This window comes from Chenopodium quinoa, unplaced genomic scaffold (assembly GCF_001683475.1).
Source record: "Chenopodium quinoa cultivar QQ74 unplaced genomic scaffold, ASM168347v1, whole genome shotgun sequence".
Lineage (NCBI taxonomy): Eukaryota > Viridiplantae > Streptophyta > Magnoliopsida > Caryophyllales > Amaranthaceae > Chenopodium > Chenopodium quinoa.
In genome coordinates this window covers 8,306,902-8,334,824 of record NW_018743292.1, presented here as the reverse complement: position 1 = coordinate 8,334,824, position 27,923 = coordinate 8,306,902, and the positions used below count along the sequence as shown (strand labels likewise).

Here is a 27,923-nt window from a genome sequence, read left to right as displayed (position 1 = left end):
GTCACCACAAAATTAAGTAAAGAATGACATGGGAGAAGTTACCGATGCAAAAAGTAAAAAAGAGTTAGTTAGGGGAGTCGCTCCTTGCACCTTCTTTGAAGGTAGCACTCCATAGTCTAGCCCGCTTCACTCCGCTGGACTACAACTAAGTTTTATGTTGTAATTGTATTCATTTTTTTTAATATAGAAAAATATGTGCTGAGATTTATGGCCCCTTCTAGCCCTGGGCCCTAAGCCGTCGCACCTCTTGCCTATGCCCAGGGTCGGGGATGAAAACTAGTGTATTAATACTTCTTCTCAGTGTCGATTTGTTGCACAGTTGCACAATTTAGCCAATGGGATTGTTTTTCCATTCAAGCATAAACCTTTCAGATGAATATAAAGCAGTGCAGTCTGATTACTTACTCAATTGCCTTGTCGAAAACAGTCTGATTGTGGGGATACCCTTTTGTTTCTTTCTTCCTCTCAAAATTAGTTGTGCTCATGACCTTCTTGCACCTCTTACAAGTCTATACCCAAGGATAATAAGATCATGCCTCAAGATCTAATATTTATTACTACAAAACAGAAATTCTATGCTGTAAACCAAAACACAAATGAAAAACAATCAGTCCAAATTAGCATGCTATACAAATACAGTAAAGCCTAGTAATATATACCGATATATAATTCCCCTCGTGAGGAGGGGTTCTTAATGTTATCCTTAATATGTGTGTGTGTGTGTGTGTGTGTGTGTGTGTGTGTGTGTGTGTGTGTATGTATATATATAGGGCTTATGGTGAAAACTAAAAACAGAAAATCTTAACCACCCATTATTACTAACAAGATCTAACAGTTTAAAAACAGAGGCATCATCCTGCATATTCATACACCAATTGGTCATCAACAGCTTCACACTTCAAAACACTATGACTTGATAGATTAATTAACAAAGCCAAAACATTAATGAATTTCTTCCCATGCTTTCAATAATCTCAGATGTACTTGCTACCTCTCTCCCCAGCATACCCACTGCTTCCAGGAGCTTCCCCTTCCATCTCTCTCCATGCCATACCACCACCACAACTGACACCACCGAAACCCCCAAACCCAGACCACCACAACCATCTAACACCACCAAAACCCCCAAACCTAGACCACCACCACTACCGAAACCCCCAAACCCAGACCACCGACACCACCGAAACCCCAAAACCCAGACCACCACAACCATCAACACCACCAAAACCCCCAAACCTAGACCACCACCACTACTGAAACCCCCAAACCCAGACCACCGACACCACCGAAACCCCAAACCCAGACCACCACCACCACCGACACCCCCAAAACCCCCAAACCTAGACCACCACCACCACCACCACCGACACCCACCCAAAATTCTGAATCCACCCACAAACCTAGCAAAACCACCCACAAACCCACCGAAAATCACCGAAACCACCAACAAACCCACCAAAAAATCACCGAAACCACCCACCCACTAAACCCTTAAACCCAGACCACCCACAAACCCACGAAAATCACATCCATAAAACCCACAAAAACAACCATGGATGTTGCTTCCCTTCTTGCCACAAAACCACCATAGCCACGACGATGTTGCTGGTATTGTTTGCCGGAGTCTGAAAGTGAAAAAATCTGAAGGACCACCATTGATGTACCTTTAGCTTACAAAGAGAAAGTGAAAAAGAAATTTCAATCACATTTACCACCATTTCCATCTCATTTTCTGTTAGATATTTAGAGTGTTGATAGTTGCGCGCTCGCGTACCATAAAGAGCGCCCACGCAAGGTAGGCGCGGCCGCGCAAAGAGCGCGCCTAAATCGCGTACCTCTCTGGAAATTGGCAATTTAGAAGGATGAGGTTGGCGCGGCCGCGTGTCTGGTCGCGCCTAAACCGCGCCCCTCACTTAAACCGCGCCCCTCACTGCCTTCTTGTGAAATTTCGCAACTTTTGTGAGGAGCACCCGCTCCTCCTGGCAGTTGCGGTTTCGTTTTTCTTTTAATTGCGAAATTAAAAGAATAAGAGCAGTTGATGATTTTATCCTCTCTGTTTTTTTCTCTCCAAGTTTTCTCTCTTCTTCACAAATTTTCTCTAAGAAACTTGCAATCTCTTATAGAAAACTCCATCAATTAAGTTAATTGTTGAGAATTTGATCATCATTCTACATATCTTAGTGCTAAGATTGTGGAGTTCGTCTATTGTATCTCAAAGTGAATTTCTAGTTCAACCCAAGCACCGTTGTGGGGGAAATTATCGCTTTAAGAAAGTGTTTACACGCCTTAGACGAGTATCAAGTATTGAAGACTCACGTGGTCCATGGTATTCTCGTGTTCTTGGTTGTTTCTTTGACTTGGAGTGAGGCAAGTGTAATTCTTCATACTTGTAGTTTAGTTTGTTTTTCTGTAATTTTACTTTCTAAACTTGTTAGTGTTTGGTTTGTTGGTGTAATTGGTTACATTTTACTTTGTAATTTCTTATTTCACAAATTCATAGTGCTAGATTTTGTATAAGTAGGAACTATAATTTTCTAACATTTTCATCCACCTTCAAAATTCTTCAATTGAATCATCAATAATCTACATTTCTCCAATTAATTGCAACGACTCACAGTTCATCACCTATAAATTTCGTAATCAATGTTATCAATTTTCTAGGACTTTTTGTAATTAGATCGAAATCACAATGAGTAATCTGATCGATTGGTCAAAATAATCTAGGTGTAATTTCTCAAGTGAGGAGAGAGAGAAGAGGTGAGAAAAAAAATCCCCAAATTTTGTACGTAGTACTATCAAAAAAGAGAGGAGAGAAAATTAACCAGAATGAGGGGAGTGAGAATAAGAAATTTGTGGCTACGTGATCAAATAAAATGAATATATCAGATTTAATTTTATTGTGGCTACGTGATCAAATAAAAGAAATTTGTGGCTACGTGATCAAATAAATTGAATATATCAGATTTAATTTTATTGAATGACATGCATCTAATCTCAACCATCAATTTGGCTTTCAATTAACTTTCAATTAACATTAACAGTGCTTGTAATCCTTCAGTGATTATTGGACTTTGGCTTGCTCATATTTTTTGGACTGCCTAATGTGTAGCAAGGTATGTCCTATTCTCTTTATACTATTACTATACTCAGAACAAATTATTGTCTTTAATTTGTGTTTCATTCATGTTTTGTTGATGTGTACACCAAGTGTCTGATGAACCTCAATTGGCATTTCGATTTAGCTTTTATTATTGCTTGAATTTTACTCTCGTATGATGTATTTGAGATTTCTTGATAAGTAGCATCAATTATAACGTCAAGGCTTCTCACATTTTGTAATCTTAAGATTCTGGGAAGTAGGTAGTACATACTTTGATTTGGTCATGGAATAAGTGAAAAGAAACTATCATTACTACGGTACTACCTAACTTACAAGGCTTTGATATTTTTAAAGGCCATACTCTACATTTTAGCTAGATCAATATAATTTAATCATATTACATATTTACAATTATCTTCAAAAGCAAGTTTATAAGCTTTTAAGGTGGGTGGTAAGCGCATTCAGACCTGTAAGGACAAATGGCTCCCTCCTCCACCAGGTACATACTCCAAAACTCAACTTAAAAGGGGATGACAAGGTGGGTATTGGAGCTATTTTGAGAGATAGTAGTGGGGACGTTCTGATGGCAATGTGTGATCATAGAAGTGGAAGAAGGGACTGCTCATCTCTTTGTGTTTGTATCATGTGATCATAGAAGTGGTCCTGCCCAAAAAAAAAAAAAAAAAAAAAACACATCACTTTTTATGTGATTTTTAGTAGTCTGTATCATGTGATGATCGTACGAAGCAATTTTATGAGATTCTAATTTAATTTTGTTCATTTTCTGGTTTCTTAATGTTTTATACTCGTTCAATTAGTTTGAATGTAAATAGATCCTTGTAATCGATTTGTGATTTTTATTGTTATTCATTCTAGGGACTCTACACCTTTCGATGGGATGTTGGTGGCTTTGGTGGCACTCGTGAGTTTATATTTGCTGTTGGTGGCACTTGTGAGTTTATATTTGTTGTTTGGTACGAGCATTTACACTCATGATTAACACAGGGACAGCCTGTTATTCTGTAGTCGTATGAGCTGGAACACGATTGACCCACTGGTAAACCTGCTTAAACAAACAAATCAGTTAAATTGTGCGACTTAAAATGCTTTATAGAAAAGTCAAGGTAAAATAGAAATGTTAGCAGATAGTTTTGTTTACCAATTGCAATAACAAAAAGGAGCACCAACAGTGCTGATTTGACAGTCTTTTCCATGTCTTTGGATACTTAGGAAGCTATTCGGACTCGAGTTTGGGAAATTGATGTTTAAAGTTAATTTTTGCAAAAATATACTGATATAACAATCTTTCCCATGTCTTCTAATACCATGAAGTTAAACAGCAAAAGCACAAGGTTATTCAGAGTTTCAGACAGACAAATGGTCTATCACTCTTATGTATATATACATTCTAGCCTAGATGTTACATCTGCTTCTGTGTTGTAAGCTATCGCCTTAGGATCTATAGTCAGACTATTATTCAAATTTGGAAAAAGTTTAAAATCCAGAAAATTTACCATTGTTTTTAGGTGAGACAGAGGACTTAAATCCTGCTATTCATCTATTTCCCTCTTTTAAGACTTTCTCTTATGAAATGACAAGCTTTAAGAGTTTTGAACTGCACTCGGCGATGTATGGATTAATGTCAATGAGAAAAACAAGAAGAAAGGTATTCAGGTTAAGTAAGCAATGCACCATACCCTTGTTCAGTAAAGCCTCATTCTAGAATGAAGTTATGAAATTGTACTTGGCCAAAATTTGGTCCAATTTGTGTTTTTTATCCACTACTACAAAACAGCCAATCAACGACAGAAAAAAATCCGACGGAATTCCGTCGGAAAGCAGCGTCGCAATACAGTTTGTAGGAATTTCGCGATATTCTGTTGGAATGGACCTTTCCGACGGAATATGTTTTGTCGGAGGCAAGTTTGACTAAATTGGGAAGACCGTCACAAGGTTCCGACAGAAAATTCCGTTGCAACAAGCCAAGCTTCCGACGGAATATTCCGTCGGAATATACCTTTTCCGACGAAAAATTCCGTCGGAATCTACTACATTCTGACGGAAATTTCCGTCGGAAGCTTTAATAGAAAAAAAAAACAAAAACCCACCCACCACCCCCACCACTAGCCCACCCCCTGCCCCCCTACCCACCCATACCCCAGACCCACCCTTAACCCAGACCCTTACCACCACCGACACCGCATTATTCCCACCCCAATACCAAACCAAACCAACACCACCACAACCCCATCCCAACATCACCGACACCACCACAACAGCCCACCCACACCAAACCAAATCGACACCACCACAACAGCCCACCCCACCACCACCAACACCACCACCATTAACCCCAAAAAAACGGCAATAACCCGTGACACCTCAACAAAAAAAAATCAAAACAAAAAACAGAAGCAATTATTCAAATTAAACAGATCTAAATCATCACAAAATTCAAAATTTAACAAAAACAAATTATATTATACAATTATCTCAAATATTTTAACTTAAATATACAATTATTTCAAAAAAAAAAGTTATACATTTAAAATTTGAACAAAATAAAACTAGATCTAATTCTAACCAAAATAAATGTAGATCTAGAATGAGATATTGACGGTACGACTGAATGTGACGCGGCGGCGCTGGAGGTGACGCGACGGCTGTACGGTGTTGTTGATGTTGTTCTTGCGCGGCCTTGGTGTTATCGGTGGTTGTTGCGATGGTGGCATTGTTGATGATGTTGGTGGTTGCGTTATTGATGATGTTGGTGTTATTGATAATGTTGCGTTATTGATGATGCTGGAGGCGAAGAGGAGAAAGGAAAGAAGAACACAGAAGGAGAGGAGAGAGAAAGAGAAGAGGAGAGGAGAAGGGAAAGAAGAACACAGAAGGAGAGGAGAGAGAAAGAGAAGAGAAGTGGAAAGAGGAGAGGAGAGAGAAACGAGAGAAAGAGGGGAAAGAGTGGCGGAGAGTGAAATGAGAAATGAAAGGTTTTTTTTCCGTGTTTTAGGGTTAGGTTTATGTTTTTTTTTTTTTTTTAAAAAAAAAAAAAAATCAAAAATCCGACGGAAGATTTAATTCCGTCGGAAATCTCTTACGGATTTAAAATCCGTCGGAAAATATTTATTTTCCTACGAATTTTTCCTCGGAAACTAAATATTTTCCGATGGAATTAAATTCCGACGGAAACCCATATCCGTCAGAAATTTCCGACGGAATATAAATCCATCGGAAATTTCGTTTTTTCCGACGGATTTTTGTATCCGTCGGAAATGGACCTTTTCCTAGTAGTGTATCGTCTTTATCATCTGCCTAAACAATACTTAATGCCAGAGTAGTAAATATGAACCACTGAATATTTTACAACAATGTGAGTACATGTCCATTTCCTATTACTGTTGACACTCATTGTTCAATGTGAATATTAATGTCTAACGCGTATCAATTTCTTGATCTAATGTCACCTTTCGTGTTCAATGAGGGAAGGTTACAATGTGAAACAACTAATGCTAATTCTATTCATAATATGGAGTTAGCTCACAAAATCTTCTTAAGATATAATAGTTGTCTGGTGGCTCACATCACATTGGCTGTTGCAATGCAAATGTTCAGGTATAAAAGCTGGAGATTGTGAATAAAGACGCATCGGCTTCTGGTGTTGCAGATTCTATTCATAATATTTGGTGTTTCCTTCGCTTGCAGTCTCAGACGCGTCCTAATCCTGTAGGGCCACCAAAATCGACTGCTTAGCCTGCTGGACCTGGCCCTGCTAAAGGATGGTGTGTGCCTAAACAACAGGCCACTAATGCACAACTGCAGTCCAACATCAATTACGTCTGCAGCCAAGGAGTTGATTGCAAAGCCATTCAACCAGGTGGTGTTTGTTACAACCCGAACAATGCTAGGGCTCACGCGACCTATGCCATGAACACATTTTACCACACAAATGAGCAACTAATTATTTGCTCATTTGACAAATGAGCAACTGATTTTTTGCTCATTTGTCAAATGAACAAAATAATTCAATGCTCCTTTGTCAGATGAGCAAACTACTTAATGCTCATTTTTCATATGAGCAATTAATTATTTTCTCATTTGATAAATGAGCAATTAAATTTTTGCTCATTTGTCAAATGAGCAATTAATTTTTTTGTTTATTTGTCAAATGAGCAATTATTTTTTGCTCATTTGTCAAATGAGCAAAAAAATTCAATGCCCCTTTCTTTAATGAGCAAACTATTTAATGCTCATTTTTCAAATGAGCAAATGATTCTTGCTCATTTTGTCAAATTAATGCTCATTTGTGAGTGTGTTTGAATGTTTTAAATACAATAGCCTACTAGCTCAAGGGTAGAGCATTGTGCAAATGCACAAAAGATGTGGGTTCGAATCCCACGTAGGTTCATTTATGTAATGTGGAGACATAAGTTTGTATGAGAGTTTGATTGTAACAAAGTTTATATAGTTATAAATTATTTCAAACCATTTTTTGCTCATATAATTAGTACGAATTTGATTTTTTTTTTAAATTAATTTTGTTTATAAAGATAACCTATGTAGGAATTGAACCTACATCCCCTATGCATTTACATAATGCTCTACCAATTAAGCTAATAGGTTCACATATGACATGTTGTAAATTTAAAATCCAACTACACTGCAAGTAGGAAATCTCAGGGTTTAGCTTTAACAAAAGTGATTGCTCGTATAGTCGTACTATGTTCACTGCTATATAGGAAAGCACAGCCATATGGATTTCCTGTAATTTACCGCGTGTACAGTAACATAAACCACGTTCCAAAACACATACTCCTTATGCCATTCGCACTAGAATCACTATTACACTGTTCGTTGTTGCTAATCATTTCTGCAGAATATTACAAAAAACAAGTTAAGAACATAATAAAGTAGAAAATATAGCTTTAGTTATATTTGCTCATTTTAAATTCTGTTTGCTCATTTTTATTATATTTACTCATTTTAATTCTATTTTGCTCAATAACAAGTCAATAACACAATAAAAGATAAAAACATAATAAGAGAAGAGGAGGAGCAGTAGAAGGGTGCCTGTAGTAGCAAGGGGGCAGAATAAGGGGTTGAATAGCAGAAGGTAGACTATGTTCTACACTACAAAATATGACATGTAAGAACTCCCAATTCAAACCATGTAAAAGAATTTTACTACTAATCATAAAAAACACTATATTTGTGCAACAAAAAGTGAACAAATAATCAACTTTGCTGCCTATAATAGAACATGTATGATATATTTGCTGACTATGATATATTTGATTTTTGCCATTTCTCACCATCTTCCTTACACCATATCATCACCACCACCACCACCACCAAACTCTCTCTCCTTCCTCTGCCCCTGCACCCTACCACCACCACCAGCATCACCACAACTTGTCTCACTGTCACTCCCCTGCCACCGTCGCTGTCCCCTGCACCCTACCATCACTAGCTTATTTTCCTCATTTTCCTCATTTGCTCATTTTTATATTTGCTTTTTTTTTTTTTTTTTTGTATTTGCTCATTTTAATTATGTTTGCTCATTATATTTTTTCTATATTATTTCACATATTTGTGAAATGAGCAAATAAGTATTTAGGAAGCACAACCCCAACAAAACAAACTATCCTAGCAACATCAACAATATGAAACAATTATACTCAAATTTTAAATAAAAACACAACAATATGGTCAAGAAGTCATAATTTAAAGAAAGTGTACATGTACAATTTCGCCATAGACCAAATCATCAAAAACTTATCCCATCAAAATATGCTCACACAATGTCACAAATCTCACCTTTTTTTTTTCATTTTTATTTATAACCACAGTTTAATTTTACCATCCTTTCCGCCGCTGCTGTCGCACCCTCACCCTACCACCACCAAATTATTTTCCTTATTTGCTCATTTTTATATTTGCTCTTTTTTTTCTTTTTTTTTTTTTTTGTATTTGCTCATTTTAATTATGTTTGCTCATTATATTTTTTTCTTATATTATTACACATATTTAGGTTTGCTCATTTTCAATTTATTTGCTCATTTTAAATTTGATTGCAAATAAGAACTTAATAACATAGGAGCATAATAACATCATTCGTAAATAAGAACATAATAAGAACATTGTACTGAATATGCTGACCATAAATATAGTGCTAAATTTGATTCAGAATAAAAATTAAGCCATTGTCAATGATTGTACAACTCAATTTTTTGAATAACTCAAATAATGCTTCAATTTCATTCACCGTAAGCTCAAAATCAAATTCGAAAACTAGATCCACAAAAAATTAAAATTAAATGAAAAATCATCAAATTCCGGAAACTTACATCGAGATTCACGAGCAATTGCGAGTGAGGTCGGTGTGAACTTGCTTATGATTCCGGAAACAAATCGTCGATCTTCAATTTTTAATCTCCATTGTAATCCCATCTTCAAGTTGTTTTGAACTTATCAAAATTGGAAGAAGATGATTTGAAATTATCAAAATTACAAAAATCAGAACAAGAAGTTTGGGAATTCAATTAAAATTATCAAAATTAAAATCAAATTAAGAGAAATTCGAATAAGAGAAATCAATTCGAAACTTGATATTATGCAGCAGTGAAGAGGAGGAGAGAGAAATCCCACCTTCAAGCTTTAAAGAGAGAGAAAGAGAAGTATACAAATTGTACGTAATTTGGGTTGTGGGGGCTGATTTGTTTGTTTTAAGAATTACATTATTGCCATTATTAGTTGAACAATCTCAGCTGTTGGATTAATACAATCTAATGGCTGAGATTTGTTCTCACATATGGGATGAGTTTTCACATAAGAGGTGGTTCTCATCGGATCCCGACCTTTTATATATATATATATATATATATATATATATATATATATATTTCTTTTCCTTTTGCACAAATTACTGCTCATTTCTGGTTGTATCATTGAAGCGGGTAATTCTATGTTTCTCTTCTTGATAAACATAAAATTTATCTCATAGGGTTAAACTTGTCTATGTCCCCCTCCACCATTTTGTTGTTTTTTCAACGGTTTGATCTGCGCACCTAATGATGGTAGTGCCTTTTATATTAAAAACTAGGTTAGGTCCCGTGTCATGCACGGTAATTTTTAATAACTATTTTTTAAATTAACATTAATTACATTATATAAAAAAAATTGACTTTTGTATGTTATATTCATATCAATTAAATGCTGGAAAACAACAAAAATGGCAAGGAAAAATCACACTAAGAATGATCAACATGTGTCGTTCTTGGCAAGTATTATTGAAGTATGTATAGTTAATTATAGAGTATTAATTGATTGATATTCCAATCATAATTATTCAAGGAAATAATCAAAGTATCATTTATTGATTTGATATTCACATTTCATTCTTTAAGCATGTAGCTTCAACTACATAATTTAAAAATAATAAAAAGAGCGAAGAAAAAACTAAATGTAGTACATAATATTTCTTTCCTTAAAAAAATAGTCCATATGTCACAAATAATCTTAATTTTTTTTATCATTTTTTTATGGAAAGATACATCAATCTTTTATTATACTTTGTATGTAATTATTACTTTATATATGTAAAAGATTTGTTTCTTAAATAGATTTTTTTTTTCGAAAAAAAACTAAGGACACACCAGGAGATGACACGTGTCATTGCTGGTGTGTCTTTTAGTATATTATTATTGAATTATTGATTATTTATCATACTATAACACACACACACACAAAAAAAAGAAAAAAAAAAGAAAAAAAAGTGCTTAATATCTATCATAATCGACTACATTTTAATTATAATGGAAATAATCGCTTACCTTGGAGTAATAATTGTTCATCTTCTTCAATAAGGTGTTGAATTCTCTTTTTTAATATATGTCATTTCTTCTTTAATACTGTACATATGTGATAATTTTTCTCGATCGTCAAAATGGAATGTTGTGACTTGTGAGAATGATAATGGAGGTTTCAAGTGATTGGCTTCCTTCTTTGTCTTTAAAATTTGTTTTGCTAACTAATAATCCTAATATTCAATTTATGCGTCTTCTTTGATAATAATTAATTAGTTTCCTTTTTTGAACAATTTATGCGTAATAACCTTAGCTTGCAAGGGAAAAAATTGCCTATTGTATCTATTCTGTTGTTGTGGAAATGTATTTGGGATATTTATTTTTATGTAACTATGATACCAATTAAATAAGTCTTTTGTGTGACTACATTGAATTTTAAGAGTAATTTTTATTTATTTGTACAAGTAACCTCATTTATTACTGTCAACTAAAAATAATTAATTAATTGTCTTCGTACTTGTATTATTTATCATGGCACTGAACTTGAGCTCTAGTTTCTATTTTCTAAGACTACCAGATAACCAAAATTTTTTAAAAAAAATTAAAAAAAAAATTCTACACGACTAATCTCAATTTTTGCTACTGAATTTGACAATCCCTTTTTTCATAAATTCAGATAATTGGTCTTGTTGGATAATTTTCTTAATATGCAATGAAACTTGTTACAACTCCTCTTTTACCATATAAGAATAATTGTCATATGCATGCAATTCAAATATAAAACAATTTATGTGATATTTTTTCTTGTGATTTTTTGTTGAATTATTAGATATCAAAAATCTGTTCCCCCAAATTATAATTTCTGGCTCCGCCACTGTCACGTGATGCCATAATTTTATCAGTTTTCGAACTTGTATTGCTATAAGTAGGCCTACTAAACCAAAGGGTATACCGTATACATATCTTCTACCTCATTAGAGGTGAAGACCAATGTGACGCTTTCACATTAAAAACTTGCATCTTTTTTAACCTTTAAAGTTATGCAGGATAACAAGTAGTAATTACCATCAATGTGACACTTTTGTTCGAGTGTCAAAAGATGTACTTCTAGGCGTTATTCCGGATATGCATTCCGAAATAAGTGAAAAACATCATATTCGGAACATTAATAACTGCTCTTATGTGGAGTACTACGGTTAATTTTATTTTTTTGAAAGGGGGTACTACGTTTTATAATTAGTACTAGATCCTCCCCATTTTCTACGAGAGTTTCATTCTCCAATTAGGTTTCTTAATAATTGTTAACATATGAAAACGGAAAATAATAGACGGAGTGTATCATAGTGTAACAAATAATAGAGCGTTTGGTCCAAGCCTAATTCAAATAATAGAATAAGATCATCCCCATTTTCTATAAGAGTTTCGTTCTCCAATTAGGTTTTGTAATAATTCTTAACATATGAAAATGGAGAATAATAGGAGGGGTGTATCATAGTGTAATAAATACAAAAACGTTTGGTCCAAGTCTAATTCAAAAATTAAAAATCCCAATGTATAATGTATAACTAATGTCTCGTAATAAGCAAACCGAAAACACAAATGAAATAACCCGCTTGATTGTTCCAACCTTTGCTTGGAGTTAAAACTTAAAAGTCCGATTCTCATCATCCCAACTTCAGATTGGGTGGTCTAGGGTATCGTGGTGGTTTCTTTCCATGCTATGTACTCCGTATGACGATATATGACTAAGATTTTATTGTGAGTTGAGATCCCCTAATCTCTCGAGGAGTAGAAAAAAAATAGGCTCTAAAGTTCAACTCGAGGAGTAGAAAAAAATAGAAAGATAACCAAACTAGTAAAGAGAGTAGAGGGGGTTGACACTTACCAAGATGAGCGATACGAGCTAAGTCAGATTGAAATTGATGAAGAACAACCAACCAAATCAGTTGATTCTGCCCATGAAAAACAGAACGAGCTACCTTCTGAAAATTCCAACCAGAAAAAGCGCCTTGATTCTCTTGACATTTTTAGAGGCTTTACTGTTGCTGTAATTTCTCTCTTTTTTTCTTCACCCTTTTCATTTCTTTGCTTGCTTCAATAATACTTCTGATTTTTTTTTTTTCTTCAAAGTTATGAATTTCTTAACATAGGCTTAGTAACTGAATTAAGTTAAATGAAATTTCTTAATCAATACTTCGAACTTATCAAATAGCTAGTTGAACGGAATTTTTAACCTTTAATGAGTAAGACCTTAACTTGTTTCAAAAAAGACTTTAACTTTTATAGCCTTAATTTGTCAATTATTTGCTTTTGATTTATGATTAAAGTTGTAAAACTCTCTGCTAAGAAACTCTTTCTCTGCAAAGGTTAAATTCTTGAGTTGGGCATTTGAATATTGAAATTCTGAATGTGACCATGTTATTAATTTCTAACTAGGCTTTTGGCCCGTTCGGCCCGTCCAACATTTTGTATGCTTTTGAACATTGAATATAATAATGTATATTTGAAAATGATTAGATGGGGTAATGAATTACATTGTTAAATAGTAGCATGAACCCATGGTTGAGTATTGGTCATAGTTAGTTTGTGAGCAGGAATAGTTTTGCCCCGGCCCTTTTACAATTGATCTTTATTGAATTCTAAATGATTAAAGAAGTTAAATTTTGGAGTATTGAATTCAAATGAGGCTATTAACGAAGGGAGAAGAAGATTGAGGGAATAAAATTGAAGGCAAAATGGACAATTAATTTTGATTTAAGGTTGAATTGAAGAGAGGAGATGAAGATGAGCCGCGTGGGAGAAATGAAAAGTTCAGGAAGCTTAATATAAGAACTAAAATAGATAAGCTTAGACACGTGGCTTTTTTGGGTTGAAAAAGTGAAGAAGATAGGGAAGTGTCACCGAATGATGACACGTGTGTTTTTTGGTTTTAGTTTTTAAACTAGTTTTTTCCCGTGCGATGCACGATTAAAATTAATCATTTTCGTCATTTATGTTTAGTTGCATTATATTTTATATGAAGATTAGAATTAGATATAAAAATAATATACATTTAAGAAAGTAAAAAAAAAAAAAAATGAAACCACGGTCAAACATCAAACAAATTAGGTATGTGAAAATATAAATTAGGTATGTGAAAGTATAAATTAGGAGAGAAACTTGGTTAATTGAAAAATTTATATAAAAATTTATGCTTTGAAGTCAAAAGTGTAGATTAAAAATAAAAAAACAAAACCATTAATAATTGATGACATTACATATAGAATTGGAGGGAAAAATTTTAATGTGAAAATGACATGTAAGATTGTTTGAGGGTTGATTATGTCAGCAATGTTTTGTTTTAGCAATAGTTAATAGATACTAACTAAGTAAGTATAGATGAGCTTAGCTAGTTAAGGACTTAAATACCCGCATGACCCGAGATTAAATTTCGTCTACATCACTTTCCTTTCTATGGCTCTTCTACACCCAAAGAAAAAAGAAAAAAAACATGATTATAAATCTTTATAGTGTTCATCCTTGACCAAACAATTTAATCAGAATGAATAACTAGCCAACAAGGCACACTGTTATGAGATTGAAGGTCTCAATTTGTTAGCCATTTGACCTGTTTTTGTGACTTGAATGTCATGTTGATATTGATACACAAGGTATGTTGATTATCCAGTGCAATAGAGCTTTTGTTAGAATTGCTTTAAAAACTTCAATTAGGTGCTGTGGAATGAATATATCTGCCTCCTATTATCTCATGGGGATCAAGAGGAAATTTGGATATTCTTTTTTCTATCTTCATAAAAACTCCTTAATATATAATATAAACATCATGCTACTTACATAGAATATGTCCTGGGCATTTAAGCTGTGAGGCCTGTGTATTGGTTCAACAGGGCCCACTCTACTGTCGAGATTTTTCTTTGTTCCTTACTTGGATATCTTTTGGCCTTGTGGGTGGAATAGATTTAATTGGGTAGAAAAGAGGTGTTTAAACATTTGTGTGAAAAAATATGGAATGATGTCAAAAAATCATTTTGGGACTAAGGCTTTGTTGTTGTTGTTTTATTACACCAGCTGTTGGCTCTTATTGACTTAAAACCATCATTGTTGTAGCTGATGATTTTAGTGGATGATGCTGGAGGAGAATGGCCTATGATTTCACATGCACCATGGAACGGCTGCAATTTAGCTGATTTCGTCATGCCTTTCTTCTTATTCATTGTTGGCATGGCAATTCCTTTAGCCCTCAAGGTTGGATTTTTTTTTGGAATGCTAATTACATACAAATTCCTTGCGCTTCGATTAATTGGAAGAATATACATATAATATGGTTGTGCTTTGTGTGTTCTTATCTTGATCAGAGGGTACCGGACCGACTTATGGCTAGCAGAAAAGTAATCTTTAGAACCCTTAAACTTATTTTATGGGGCATCCTTTTGCAAGGTTAGTTTAACAAACTAAACATGTGTATAGTCGTTATATATATGTTCTTAATCTTTATGAGCAATTAAAGTTAAAAAAGATAACAAGAAGAAAAGTTAGAAGCTAACACTTAAAATTTCATTGATCTAAAGGAGGGTACTCTCATGCTCCTGACAAACTGACATATGGAGTTGACATGAAAAGAATTAGGTGGTGTGGAATTCTCCAGGTGATGTAACTCTCTCTCCCTATCGAAACTGTCAAACTGAAGTTCTAAAAGTGAAACTTTGGGTTTGATGAACCATATCTGATCTATTTTCAGAGAATTGCTCTGTCGTATCTGGTTGTAGCCTTGCTGGAGATTGCAACAAAATCCTTTCAAGCCAATTATCAAATATCTGGCCGATTCACTGTATTTAAGTTATACTGCTGGCAGTGGTGCGTAAAATTTATTGTTTAAATGGCCTTTCTGATCGCTGTTATTTCATTTACTCATGGCTTGTAAATTTGGGATATCCTGACATCAACAGTTTGTTATCGATCTTGAATTTGTAGGGTGGTTGGAGCATGTGCTCTTATTATTTACTTCTCTGTGCTGTATGGAGTATACGTCCCCGATTGGGAATTCACTGTTCAGAATGCAGAGAGCCCCGATTATGGGAGACATTTCACTGTAAGTCATCCCTTTGCTTACACTTTGCCCACATTATCTGAGCTGTATTTATGTAGAAGAAACTCTTGTCTTACTATTGTAGGACTGCCGAATGGTAAACTGCTACTCTAAGTACTACCTTCAATAGTCTCGTAAGTACTTTTTCACTAGAAAATGTTTTCACTGGGGACTTCATCAGAAAACAGCTTTTCTACTAATCTTGACTTGTTAAGGGTAAAAATATGTGCAAATTGACCTCTGCAGACCTCACCTAATGTGTAATCAGTATTGAGTGGTGTAACTTATTGTGGGATCCATTTACAGAAATCACTGATTATCTTTGCCTTTGATTGTTAAGTCTGTGGGATATCAGTGCATGAAGTGACATCTTTGTCTTGCTTCTATAGCATTTGTTAGTCTTGGTATTTCTTCCTTAATCTCTTCAAGGTTATTGGAAATAAAAAAATAATAATTTATATTTTACTAAAATTATGTTGTGGTATTCCTACTTTTTTTCCAAGTCCACAATCTTATTAGATTTGGAAGGCTGATGAGAATTTAGCCATAACATTTTGCCTTTTTTATCCTGTTGTTATATATGCTAAATTTTCCGATGTTTATGTTACTGTCCTGGTTTTGAATAGTAAGATTAGCTAATTATATCGCAGGTGACGTGTGGTGTCAGAGGAAAATTGGACCCTCCATGTAATGCAGTTGGATATGTTGATAGAATATTGCTAGGGATTAATCATGTGTATAAACATCCAGCATGGAGAAGATCTAAGGTGAGAGATGAACTTTAACATGTATTATAGTGTAAAGAAATTAAACAAAGAACAGATTAGCTGAAAGGAAAATCCTATATTAGTTCTATATAATTCTTAATAAAATCTATGATTTGTTGTGCTTGTTGGAAGTACTGCAGGCTTGCACTGCAAAATCTCCTTACGAGGGGCCTCTTCTGGAAAATGCTCCCTCCTGGTGTCATGCACCATTTGATCCAGAAGGGATTTTGAGGTTTGTTCTCCATTTAACTTCATATTAATGAGTTTATGCTCCTGTTTGTGGCTGATGATTCATTGAATGATAACTTATAAGTTATAACTCAATGATGGGGGGACCTGGCTTGGTTTTGAGCAAATGATTCATGCTACTTACAAAGTTTGTTTCTGTCTGATTCTATGAAACAAAGTACGATTTTTTTTTTTTTAACCTTTTATTTTCTGCTTCCATCTTGCTAACTATGCTATCCAAGAGGTTGCAATGATTTTGGCTGTGAAAGTTCTTTAAATCATTTTTGCTCATGGGAATGCAGCTCAATATCTGCCATACTTTCAACTATCATTGGAGTACATTTTGGCCATGTACTTATTCACATAAAGGTTGGCCCTTTAATAGTGATTATACTAACATAATCCTTGTTTCAAGTAATTTCCACTCCACTGATTTTTTTTTTTTTTTTTCTTCAATAATTACAGGATCACACTGGCAGATTGAAGTATTGGGTTTCAATGGGTCTTGCCCTCCTTATCTTAGGATTCTTGCTTCATTTCACCAATGGTAAGTCCAAAATTTTCTTAAATATTTTTATGGTTGTGAGTTGGGTTAGGGGAGGGGGGGACTTCAGTTGATCTGTTGACTATTTATTCCTGAAAGTTTTCATCAATCTCTTAACCTCTAAAAACAGCAATCCCTTTGAACAAGCAGCTATATACTTTCAGCTACATTTGTGTGACATCTGGTGCAGCAGCCTTTGTATTCTCGGCCTTTTATGTGCTGGTACATTACTTTAACAAAAGCATCTACAGTTGTGATTTTCCCTTCCTTATCCCTTCCAGCTTGTGATGGATTTTCATGGCAGGTTGACATTTTAGATGTTAAATTTTTGTTTCTTCCATTCAAGTGGATTGGCATGAATGCTATGCTTGTCTTTGTTATGGCTGCTGAGGGAATTTTTGCAGGATTTATTAACGGGTGGTACTATGATGATCCACACAATACACTGGTAAGTAAGTAGTCTTAGTACCACATGACTCAAACTGTATCTTTTACTAAACTTACCAAATCATATTGAGTTAGTTCCCTGTGTGAAATCTGAGTCAAATTCTCCACTTTTAAAATTAAGCCAGTAGTCTTTATATTAAGTAGACTACTTGTGGAAGTACCTCAGTTTGATATAAGTGAAAGAGGCTCGAGATAAGATTCATGCTGCATTCTAAAAGTATTGTTGGATAATTATGCTGCAGGTATACTGGATTCAACAGCATATTTTCATTGGAGTTTGGCATTCAAAAAGAGTTGGAATCCTGTTGTATGTGATCTTTGCAGAAATCCTGTTTTGGGCTGTTGTTTCTGGCATTCTGCACCAGCTCAAGATATACTGGAAGCTCTAGCTTTACTTACTTCATTGTATAGTCTTGGTTTCTGTTGTTACATACCGTTGTAATGATTGGCAAAATCATGTAACAGTTTCAATTGTTGTAATGATTTTTTTTTTTTTTTTTTTAAAAAAAAATCTTCCTATCCTAAACTTTGCAACAGAAATTAGATCTACTCCGTATTATGAAAAAGGTTTCATAGACTCATGCCATGGTACTTTGATAGATGTAAGTGTTTCTCTAAAAGATAAAAAATCCTTTTAACTTTAAATCTTGGAGTTGTTTTTTTTCATGAAAAGATGTACATGGTGAAAAAACGTGGCAACACATCCATAACTAATGTTAATCGAATTGTGATGAAAAAAAAATAAAATCAACATAGAAATTAGTAGTACTAGGGGTGAGCAAACCAGATACCCGGTCAAAATTTTAGGATCCGGACCCGGAATTGGTTGAGATCGGGTCCTAAAATTTGGAACCGGTACAACCGGGTCCTAAAATTTAGGAATTGAAATTGGTTCCACCGGGTACCGGTTCCGATTCCGGGTACCCACTTATATATATAAGTGTTGAAATATAATACAAATCATAATATTTTTTTTGGTTTATTTTTACTTTTAGCGTTTAATACTTATATTTTTATATACATTAAGTTATTTTAATTATATTAAATATTAATATTTTTTTTTATTTTACTAATTAGTTACGTTCTACATATAATTGTTTTTCTAAATCTATTTTGTACAATATGTGTTGCGTAACCGGTATAGTAGAGCGGAGAGAAAAATCTAGAAGTTTTAGGGTTTTGTTTGATAGTGGGTTTAGAGTTTTATAAGCAATTGGGCTTAGAAATTAAAATGGATTGTAGATAACTCTTTAATTTCTTAAAAACACAAACAATCCACATACTATATCATATACAACCGGGTACCCAGTGGATACCGGGTCCAAAATTTTAGGATTTGGAACCGGAACCGGTTACAACCGGGTCCGAAATTTTGGACCCAGTCCCAGAACCGGTGAGACCAGTTCTGAGTCCGGACCCGACGGGTCCTAACGGGTTCCGGGTCCTGTACCGGATACCCTGGGTCTTTGCTCACCCCCAAAAATTACTATTATATGTCTTTTGTTTAATCAATCTATGTACTCCGTACTACATATGACTAAATTTTAAAATCGTATAATACAGAGCATAATAACTTACAAAATACTTCATTAACATAATAAAACTCCATACTTTTACTCGTACCCATTTAATGGTAGATCAAATACTTGAGCATTCAGTCTATATTTCAATGCTAAGAATCTAAGATTAACCATTGTTCGTATATTCAACCAGTAATCGAAAAGAACTTCAACATGACCCAACCCGACCTAAATAGCTCGACTTTTAGTTCTATCTATGCAAATGTGAGATATTGAGCCATTTTCAGATTGCTTGACTAAAAAGATTTCACAACCAGGAGACCCTATAAAAAATCGTACTACTCGACTCAACACACTTTCTCGCTTCATAAAATCTTTGGTTCGTTTCTTGCGCAACAAACCGTCTCTGCCCCTTCTCTCCACTCGCCGGTCTTTCTCTCTCTCCGCCGCATCAGCTCGTCGGTAACTTCCAGTACCTTCAATGGCGTCGGCGTCGGCGGCGGTGATGTCGGAAGATCCTAACTTCCAGGAAGACCAACTCGCCAATTTAACAACTGAAGACATCGTTAGGGCTTCTCGCATTCTCGATAACGAGATTCGCATCCTTAAGGTTTTCTTTCTTGCTTTTTTCTTCGTTTTTTTGATTGTTTTTAGCTTGATAATGGCGGAATTTCGATTTAGGGTTTGAAGTTTTGTGAATTAGTTCGATTGGATTAATTTTGTGATTTTTGGTTGTACAGGAGGATGTACAGAGAACGACTTTAGAATTGGATTCATTCAAGGAGAAGATAAAGGAGAATCAAGAGAAAATCAAGCTTAATAAGCAACTTCCTTACCTCGTCGGCAATATTGTTGAGGTATTGATTGTGATTCTATGTTTCTTGTTGGATTCTAATTTTGTTTATTGAATTCCAGTGAATTTTATTTTATAGTTGCAAGAAGCTTCAATTTTATTGAATGTTGATTTGATTTGATTGCTAAATTATACTTATGTGCAATTAGGGTTTTTACTACTGATATTTAGAAACTCAATCATGTTTGCCCGATTCAATTTTGCTTGGGGTCACGGTTAAGTTTTTTAGAGAATTCGAGAGCGAGATGAGTTATTTTTGTTGCTTGTTATCTGGTAGTCAATTGCCTGCTAGATTAAGATTTGATCTCTTTCAAAGTACAGCATGGGTTGTGGTTGCCCTCTCACTTAGAATGACAAGTAAAGTAAAATGAAAACAAAGAAGAAGGAAAATTAACTTTATGTTTAGGTTAAATCTCGGATCTTTACATCAAATGTAATGGTTATCATGGAGTAGTTTAATCCACATTGGTTGAGATTGTAATTAGTGATCTGGTATCAGTTTGTTGCTTGATCTAATGCTAAAAAGGCATAATTAAGCTTCTGCTTAGTGTTCATCTCTGAAAGTCCCTGCATAATTGCATGTTTGGAAGGTACTTGTAGAGGATTAATTAGTAAGTTATGTTGCTGGATTTCTGGCATATGGACTACATCTCTTATCTGCCATAGCCCATAAGGCCGTAAGTGTATATTTCTGTGACCGTAATTGCCAAAAGGTTTACATATCTTTGGCCTAATTTGGTAACAAAATACCAATTTCCGAAAAGTATACCTTTGATTCTTTTTTATTGTCTCGTTTCACTGCTTCCCAATCCACATATTCAATCATCAAAAGTAAATATCTTCATATGCGTATTTAAAATTGTAATATTTAAAATTACACATCAAGAAATTTAAGATGAATCAAACAAGATCCCATGCAACTTTATTTTTCCTTATTTTTTCAAGAGACTAATAGCTCCATTTATAATAGAATCTACAAAGATTTTGAATGAAATAATAAAAAAAGAAATGGAGATAGTATTATAAAAATGATTCTTTATGTTAATTAATTTGTCCTTAAATAAAATTTATCTTGTTTATACGGACAATATTACACCGTAATCAATTTGAGTTTGTCTTGCATATTCCCGATTATCCATATTTATATGTGCCTTGGTGGACTTCATTTATGTATTGTTGCTCAAGTATTCCTTATGGTAGACTAGCCCCAATTTTGAGATGTATCCCATTTAGTGGACATGAGATATGAATCAATCAATTATTGATGGAGGTTTAACATTAATTGGTCGTTTATTAGCAGACCTTTTGTATGTGATTTTTGATAGTAAGCTATTTGCAGCCTAGTTATCCCAATTTCTTACTTTTATGTCTCTCACAGATCTTGGAAATGAACCCAGAAGATGAAGCTGAGGAAGATGGTGCTAATATTGATCTTGACTCGCAAAGAAAAGGAAAGTGTGTTGTGCTTAAAACATCAACCAGACAGGTGTGCTATCTTGGTGCTTTTACCATGTCATTTAGGATTTGTGTTGTTAAATTTTTAATGTGTATAATATATTTGTTCCTTATTGGACCTTATGCTATATACATTTAATGGTTACAATTTTTTTATTTTTTTTTTCTTGGGGGGGAGAGGGGTGTGGTGGTGGGGACGGGAGGCATCATGTTTTTTTTTTTTTTTTTACTTTTTAGATGGTTTTGGTTCTGAACATCTCTGCATCTAACAATCTTACTGCTTTGTTTATTAAGGAATTTTTCGACTTTACTTTAGAAACATTGTCGATGTGATTTTTTGGTGTAGGAACTAGGAACTGCCCTTATTTGTATATGTGATGTCACTTTGTAACAGAAACAAGTACTATATGCCAATGTCTTCAGTTAAAGGCGCAGTTGTTGGGTTTTTTTTTATGTTTTGCCGTATCATTTTAGGGTTTCTGACTTGTTTTCGCAAAATTTTGCATTTATATTTTGATTCTTTGCAGACAATATTTCTGCCTGTTGTTGGTCTGGTTGATCCTGACAAGCTAAAGCCTGGTGATTTAGTTGGAGTCAACAAAGATAGTTATCTGATCCTGGACACACTACCTTCAGAATATGATTCTCGAGTAAAGGCTATGGAGGTTGATGAGAAACCTACTGAGGATTACAGTGACATTGGAGGCTTAGAGAAACAGGCAATTTTTCCCCCTATGTTTCTCTACCATTAGTAAAACTTATACCTTTATTTTTACATAAATAATTGTTCTCGCTTCTACAGATCCAAGAGCTTGTTGAGGCTATAGTTTTGCCAATGACACACAAAGAGCGATTCCAGACAATAGGTATCCGTCCACCCAAAGGAGTGCTTCTTTATGGTCCTCCTGGAACTGGAAAAACTCTCATGGCAAGAGCATGTGCAGCACAAACAAATGCCACTTTTCTGAAGTTAGCAGGCCCTCAGCTTGTCCAGGTTTGTTTTACTTCTGCTATTAGATGCTGCCGATTCAGGCTTGTTTAGAGTTTAAATTTGATTCATTTACACTCTGCTGGAAAGATGAGTGAAGCTTCTTTTTTGCCTCACTTGTTTTCAGATTGTAGAGCTGTATATTATGTTAATGTGTCAGCTTTATAGGACAAGAAGGACTGACAATGCTTACTTAAAGATTATGCTGAATTTATTATTTGAAACTCGACTCTGGAGAGGTTCCTATAGATTATAATATGTAGGAGTTTATGATTTAGGAAGTTTTACCTGCTTCATCCACTATTTGGGGTGTGGTGATTTCTGTGGTGTGAAATTATACCCTGCTAAACTTGATCCAATATTCTGTTAAATCTGATGGCATCTGGCATTTTGTTTCTTACAACTTAGATATTGTTTGGCCAAGCTCTTGAAATGGTTTCTAGACTTACGAAAAAAGCGACTGAGTCAACTAAGTGGTTAAATATATGTAGAAATAGATTCTCAATTAGCCCAAATCTGAGAAACTGAATTTGGAGCTTCTCCAAAATGTTTCTTGGGTAGCCCTATTGCTCTTTTAAATGAAACTTCAACACAGATGTTATAATGCTCTTATTGTTTTAAAAATATGACTCCTCTTCAAAAATTTCTCCCTCATCATACCAAAGTAACGTCTCCTCCTTCCCTGACCCTAGCCCATCCATCCCACCAACTCCAGCTCCTTCATTGTCACCACTAAAATGCCTCCCGAAGATTGACAAACAGCAGTGGAACCCTATTTTTCACCAGCTCTCCTTAACACTTTGTTTGGATAGCTAAGTAGAAGGGAAGGAAAGAGAAGGATGTGGAGGGAAGAGAAAGAGAGGGTAAATGTGAGTTCCATTTTCCTTCCAATTCTCTCTAATTTTGGAGGGATGATGCTTATTATAGAGGGAGGGAAATCTTCCTCCCTTCCTTCCCCCAATCCATTATCTAAATAAGGGAGATGGTCCCCCTTCTTTTCTCTTCCCACCCTATCCTTCCATTTCCTTCTATCCAAACAAAGTGTAACTCCTCTATCAATGGTGTCTTTCATCTTATCCAGCTCATGGAGACCCTCATCATCGTACTTGCTGCTGTTTCTCTGAATTTTGAAGGTGGTGATAGTGGATGGAAATTTCTATTTTATCATGTGGTATGGGTGTTCATGGAGTGTTTGGTTTGAGACTTGAAAGGCAGTGAAGATGAGATAAATCTGCATACAGGAATGGTGTTGGAGTTGTTGACCACTAAAAATAGAAGTAGAATTGAGGGTTGCCTTTTTTTTTAATTTATATAATAATAAGAATATGAAGTTCATCAGTGGCACGACTTACAATATCTACATACACAAAGCATATTTGTAAAATGTAATTCATTTTCTACGTGTTTTTGTAAATTATTTAATTGGTTATGTATATATAAATTACTAAATTATGTAAATAATTATGAATGTCTGACTTTAGTTCATACCAATGGTACTGTTAAAGTGATTATTTCTGATTAAGGTTAGTTAATATTATTAGAAGCAAGATATATCTGCGCACATGAAAGTATAGAAATGAACAATGGGCCAGACTGATTAGGTTTTTTATTGTTCTTGCTGCTGTAACTCTGTAAGGATTGGGTTGATAGTAGTTTTTTATAGTTTTGGCTGCTGCTCTAAGGACCGGGTAGTAGAATTCCACTACCTACACTCTTTAGTAATATGTTAATTGATGGTTGTTGAGTTTTGTGAAGTGGGTGTTTAACAATGTAGATTGTAGAAGGGAGAAGGATTGAAGTTGTATGAGTACTGGATGTATGGTATAGGAATAGGAATTCAGAGACTTCTCATTATCAGGGAGTAACTATTGTAAGGAGTGGTTTTTTGCCAAGATAATAAAAAACCTCAGTATTTAGGCCTTGTTTGGTTCACCTTATTTTTACTGATCTGATCTGGTCTGATTGTCTAATTTGACCAAACTTTGACCAAATTTTGACCTTTAGTGTACGATAATCTATTAGGAAAAAATATATCAAGTGGGATCTTGTTAGATTCGTAATAATGTGTAGTTTATTAATATGTAATTCTCACAATTTTTTTCATTACGAAATTAAGAATATTTAGCGATAAAAAATTGCACATAAAACGATGTTTTGATCTGAACTTATTTTTTCTGATCTGATCTTAACTGAACTTATTTTTCGGAAATAAGTAAAAATAAGTTGAACTAAACAAGGCCTTAGTTAGTACAAAGTAATATTTTTCATGAGTGAACTCTATAATATCAAAATTGTACTTGTGCCATCCTATCTGGGGCCTTTTAAACCTAGCCTCAATCATATTGAGAATTACATCCAAATTAGTTGCACAAACATACCTACAATATTACTGGCTTGTTTTTTTTATGTCTTACAAAAATAAATCCATGTCTAACAGACAAATATGGCTGCAACAGACAAATATGGCTGCTTCACGCAAATCCAAAGGCTGGAAAATTCCATTTACAATAATTGTTTTGCATCCTTCAGACTAGAGCTAAGACATTCTTGTGGAACATGTTAAGAGCTCTTATTCATAGTGAGGTTGAGTTCATGGAGGTTGAAATTCTGCTGGTGAAAGACTAGTAGTTGTTGCTATGGAATGTTGACCCCTATAATTGTTGACTGTATTGGTTAGATGTGGCTGCCAATCTGCTGTGTTTTCATAGCTTGAAGACACTTGAAGAATTTCTTGATTGCTAATTGATCTGATTGTCCATGACTCTGATTTCTGTAGTGAAAAGTTCTTTGCTACTATGACTATTTTTCTCTCCCAAAATGATTCCAAATGTAAAGATGAAAAAATTGATGGAGTAGCTTGTCATTGATGCACCTTTTAATGTCATAGTCATTTCCTGAATATCTTTGCAGCGGCAAATTTAGGTGTTGTCTAAGTTTCTTGCTTTCAATTGATTTAGATGTTCATTGGAGATGGAGCAAAGCTTGTACGTGATGCTTTTCAACTTGCGAAAGAGAAGGCTCCTTGCATCATATTTATTGATGAAATTGATGCGATTGGTACCAAGCGGTTTGACAGGTGAGCAATCCTATTGCCATTGTCTAATTATTTATTGAAATTGAGAGCAAGCTTAAGTTATCTACCAAGACATCTTCAGTGATGGTTCATTAATGTAATTCTCTGCTAACTGTGTGTTTCTTGCACTGCAGTGAAGTGAGTGGTGACAGAGAAGTGCAACGAACTATGTTAGAGTTGCTAAATCAGCTGGATGGTTTTAGCAGTGATGAAAGGATCAAGGTTAAATTTTTTACTGTATTCCAAAAATAAAAAAACCAAATGCTATTTTATCATCAATTTTTAAAGCTGGCACTTCTAGATTGCGTAACAATTTTATTCTCATCTTATATATTCCAGGTCATTGCTGCTACCAATAGGGCTGATATTCTGGACCCTGCCCTCATGCGTTCTGGTCGATTGGACCGTAAAATTGAATTTCCTCACCCTACTGAGGAGGCTAGAGCCCGAATTCTGCAGGTTTGTATTCCAGAATATTTTAGTATCTTGTTAAATTTGTCTCTTTTGTTCAATTTATCGATTTCATTGGATCTCTTTCCCAGATCCATTCAAGGAAGATGAATGTTCACCCAGACGTGAACTTTGAAGAATTAGCTCGGTCGACAGATGATTTCAATGGAGCACAATTGAAGGCTGTCTGTGTAGAGGCAGGCATGTTGGCTCTTCGCCGAGATGCCACTGAGGTGCCTTCTATCTCTAAACCTAATATGATAACTTAATTGTCTCTCTCTGACAAACTTGCTAAATTAAACCTTTTTTGTTGTCTTCAGGTGAACCATGAAGACTTCAACGAAGGCATCATTCAAGTTCAAGCTAAGAAGAAAGCAAGCTTGAATTACTATGCTTAGAGCTCTCTTTGCTTCTGTAATTTGAGATTTTAGTTTTTTGCAAATAGGCTTTTATTGGTGAGCTTGGTGGCTCAAATGCTGTACGTGGTGTTTTCCAAAGTTTCAATAGATGATAAATTTGGCTCATTGATTATTCAACTACAATTTCTTGCAGTACTTAGATTCAATATCTTCTCACTAATTTTCATCAATTTTTTGTACCTGAAATGCTAAACGACCAGAACAAGAGACCTAGCATAGCATGAGATGATATGCCAGAACATGAGACATAGTACATGAGAGTGTATTCTCGGTTTTCCCTTGTTATATACAGAGATGGAAAATATCTTAAAATAGAAACTAAACCATTTTCATATATTTCCACTTCTGAAAATTGGTTTCTGGCAATAATTTAGCTCTTTTAGTAGGCGTGAAATTCATAAGCGTCACAAATACCATAAGTATTGATCTCCTCCTTGCTCCTTCTAAACATAGGAGTCAGTTATGAGATTCTTCATATAACCAGTGAATTATGTATGGGCATGACTATCAAAAATTATAATTCATCTTTGATGTTCTCTCATCTGTAGTATAGCATTACTGCCTCTCTATTTATATGGTGAAGCATTAATTTATCAAGAATAAAATTGAATCCTGAAAACTCCAGTTTAGCACCGTTTTTTGCACTCATCTAGGAGTAAGGACTTCATCACATGCGTAGTTGCATTAAACAATCATTTTAATATGAGGGGTTAACAGCATGCAATTTGCACTTCTTTTATTTAATTTAATGGAAGCTTAATGTAAGAAAATGTTGTCAGAAAACTTTCAAGGACGGTGTTTGCCAATAATAATTGTCCATTTGTCGCATGTTTTAAGATTTTCCTTAATCAGTCCAAATCATACTAAATTTTCCACCAACAGCTCATAACGTACGTTTGATGTTTCATCAGTATCATGACATAATGTCAACCCAAATTAATTGAGGTTATTAAGAGTCCCCCATACTTTCAAGATGTCCATTTATTCTCCATTCTCTTCAGGATGTTCCTAAATAACCCCACACTAATAAATATTACCAGAATCGATTACAAAAATCGAGAAGTCTTCACTATGATTTGTAATCACTGTAAATTTCAACATAAGATGCACGATCAATTTCTATTCGTATTCCTTTTCCTTGTATCAGTTCAACTGTAAAATCTCAGCAACACCCAAGATAAATGGATG

At 34.7% G+C, this 27,923-nt stretch overlaps 2 protein-coding genes across 2 annotated transcripts; both read left to right on the top strand.

Annotated features, from left to right (window-relative positions):
- The first annotated feature begins 12,715 nt into the window (after positions 1-12,715).
- On the top strand, positions 12,716-18,594 carry LOC110736847 (heparan-alpha-glucosaminide N-acetyltransferase-like). The gene is made up of 13 exons (XM_021917174.1): positions 12,716-12,952; positions 15,013-15,150; positions 15,261-15,342; positions 15,474-15,550; positions 15,644-15,759; positions 15,877-15,994; positions 16,642-16,758; positions 16,899-16,990; positions 17,289-17,355; positions 17,452-17,533; positions 17,661-17,752; positions 17,835-17,978; positions 18,220-18,594. Exons 2-13 carry the CDS (start codon positions 15,016-15,018, stop codon positions 18,364-18,366), a joined length of 1,269 nt encoding a protein of 422 aa, XP_021772866.1. The 5' UTR covers positions 12,716-12,952; positions 15,013-15,015; the 3' UTR covers positions 18,367-18,594.
- A 1,197-nt stretch (positions 18,595-19,791) lies between these two features.
- LOC110736846 (26S proteasome regulatory subunit 6A homolog) lies at positions 19,792-26,891 on the top strand. The gene is made up of 10 exons (XM_021917173.1): positions 19,792-20,107; positions 20,238-20,354; positions 21,729-21,836; positions 22,333-22,524; positions 22,608-22,799; positions 25,751-25,869; positions 26,001-26,088; positions 26,206-26,325; positions 26,409-26,549; positions 26,637-26,891. Exons 1-10 carry the CDS (start codon positions 19,979-19,981, stop codon positions 26,712-26,714), a joined length of 1,284 nt encoding a protein of 427 aa, XP_021772865.1. The 5' UTR covers positions 19,792-19,978; the 3' UTR covers positions 26,715-26,891.
- Positions 26,892-27,923: the final 1,032 nt, after the last annotated feature.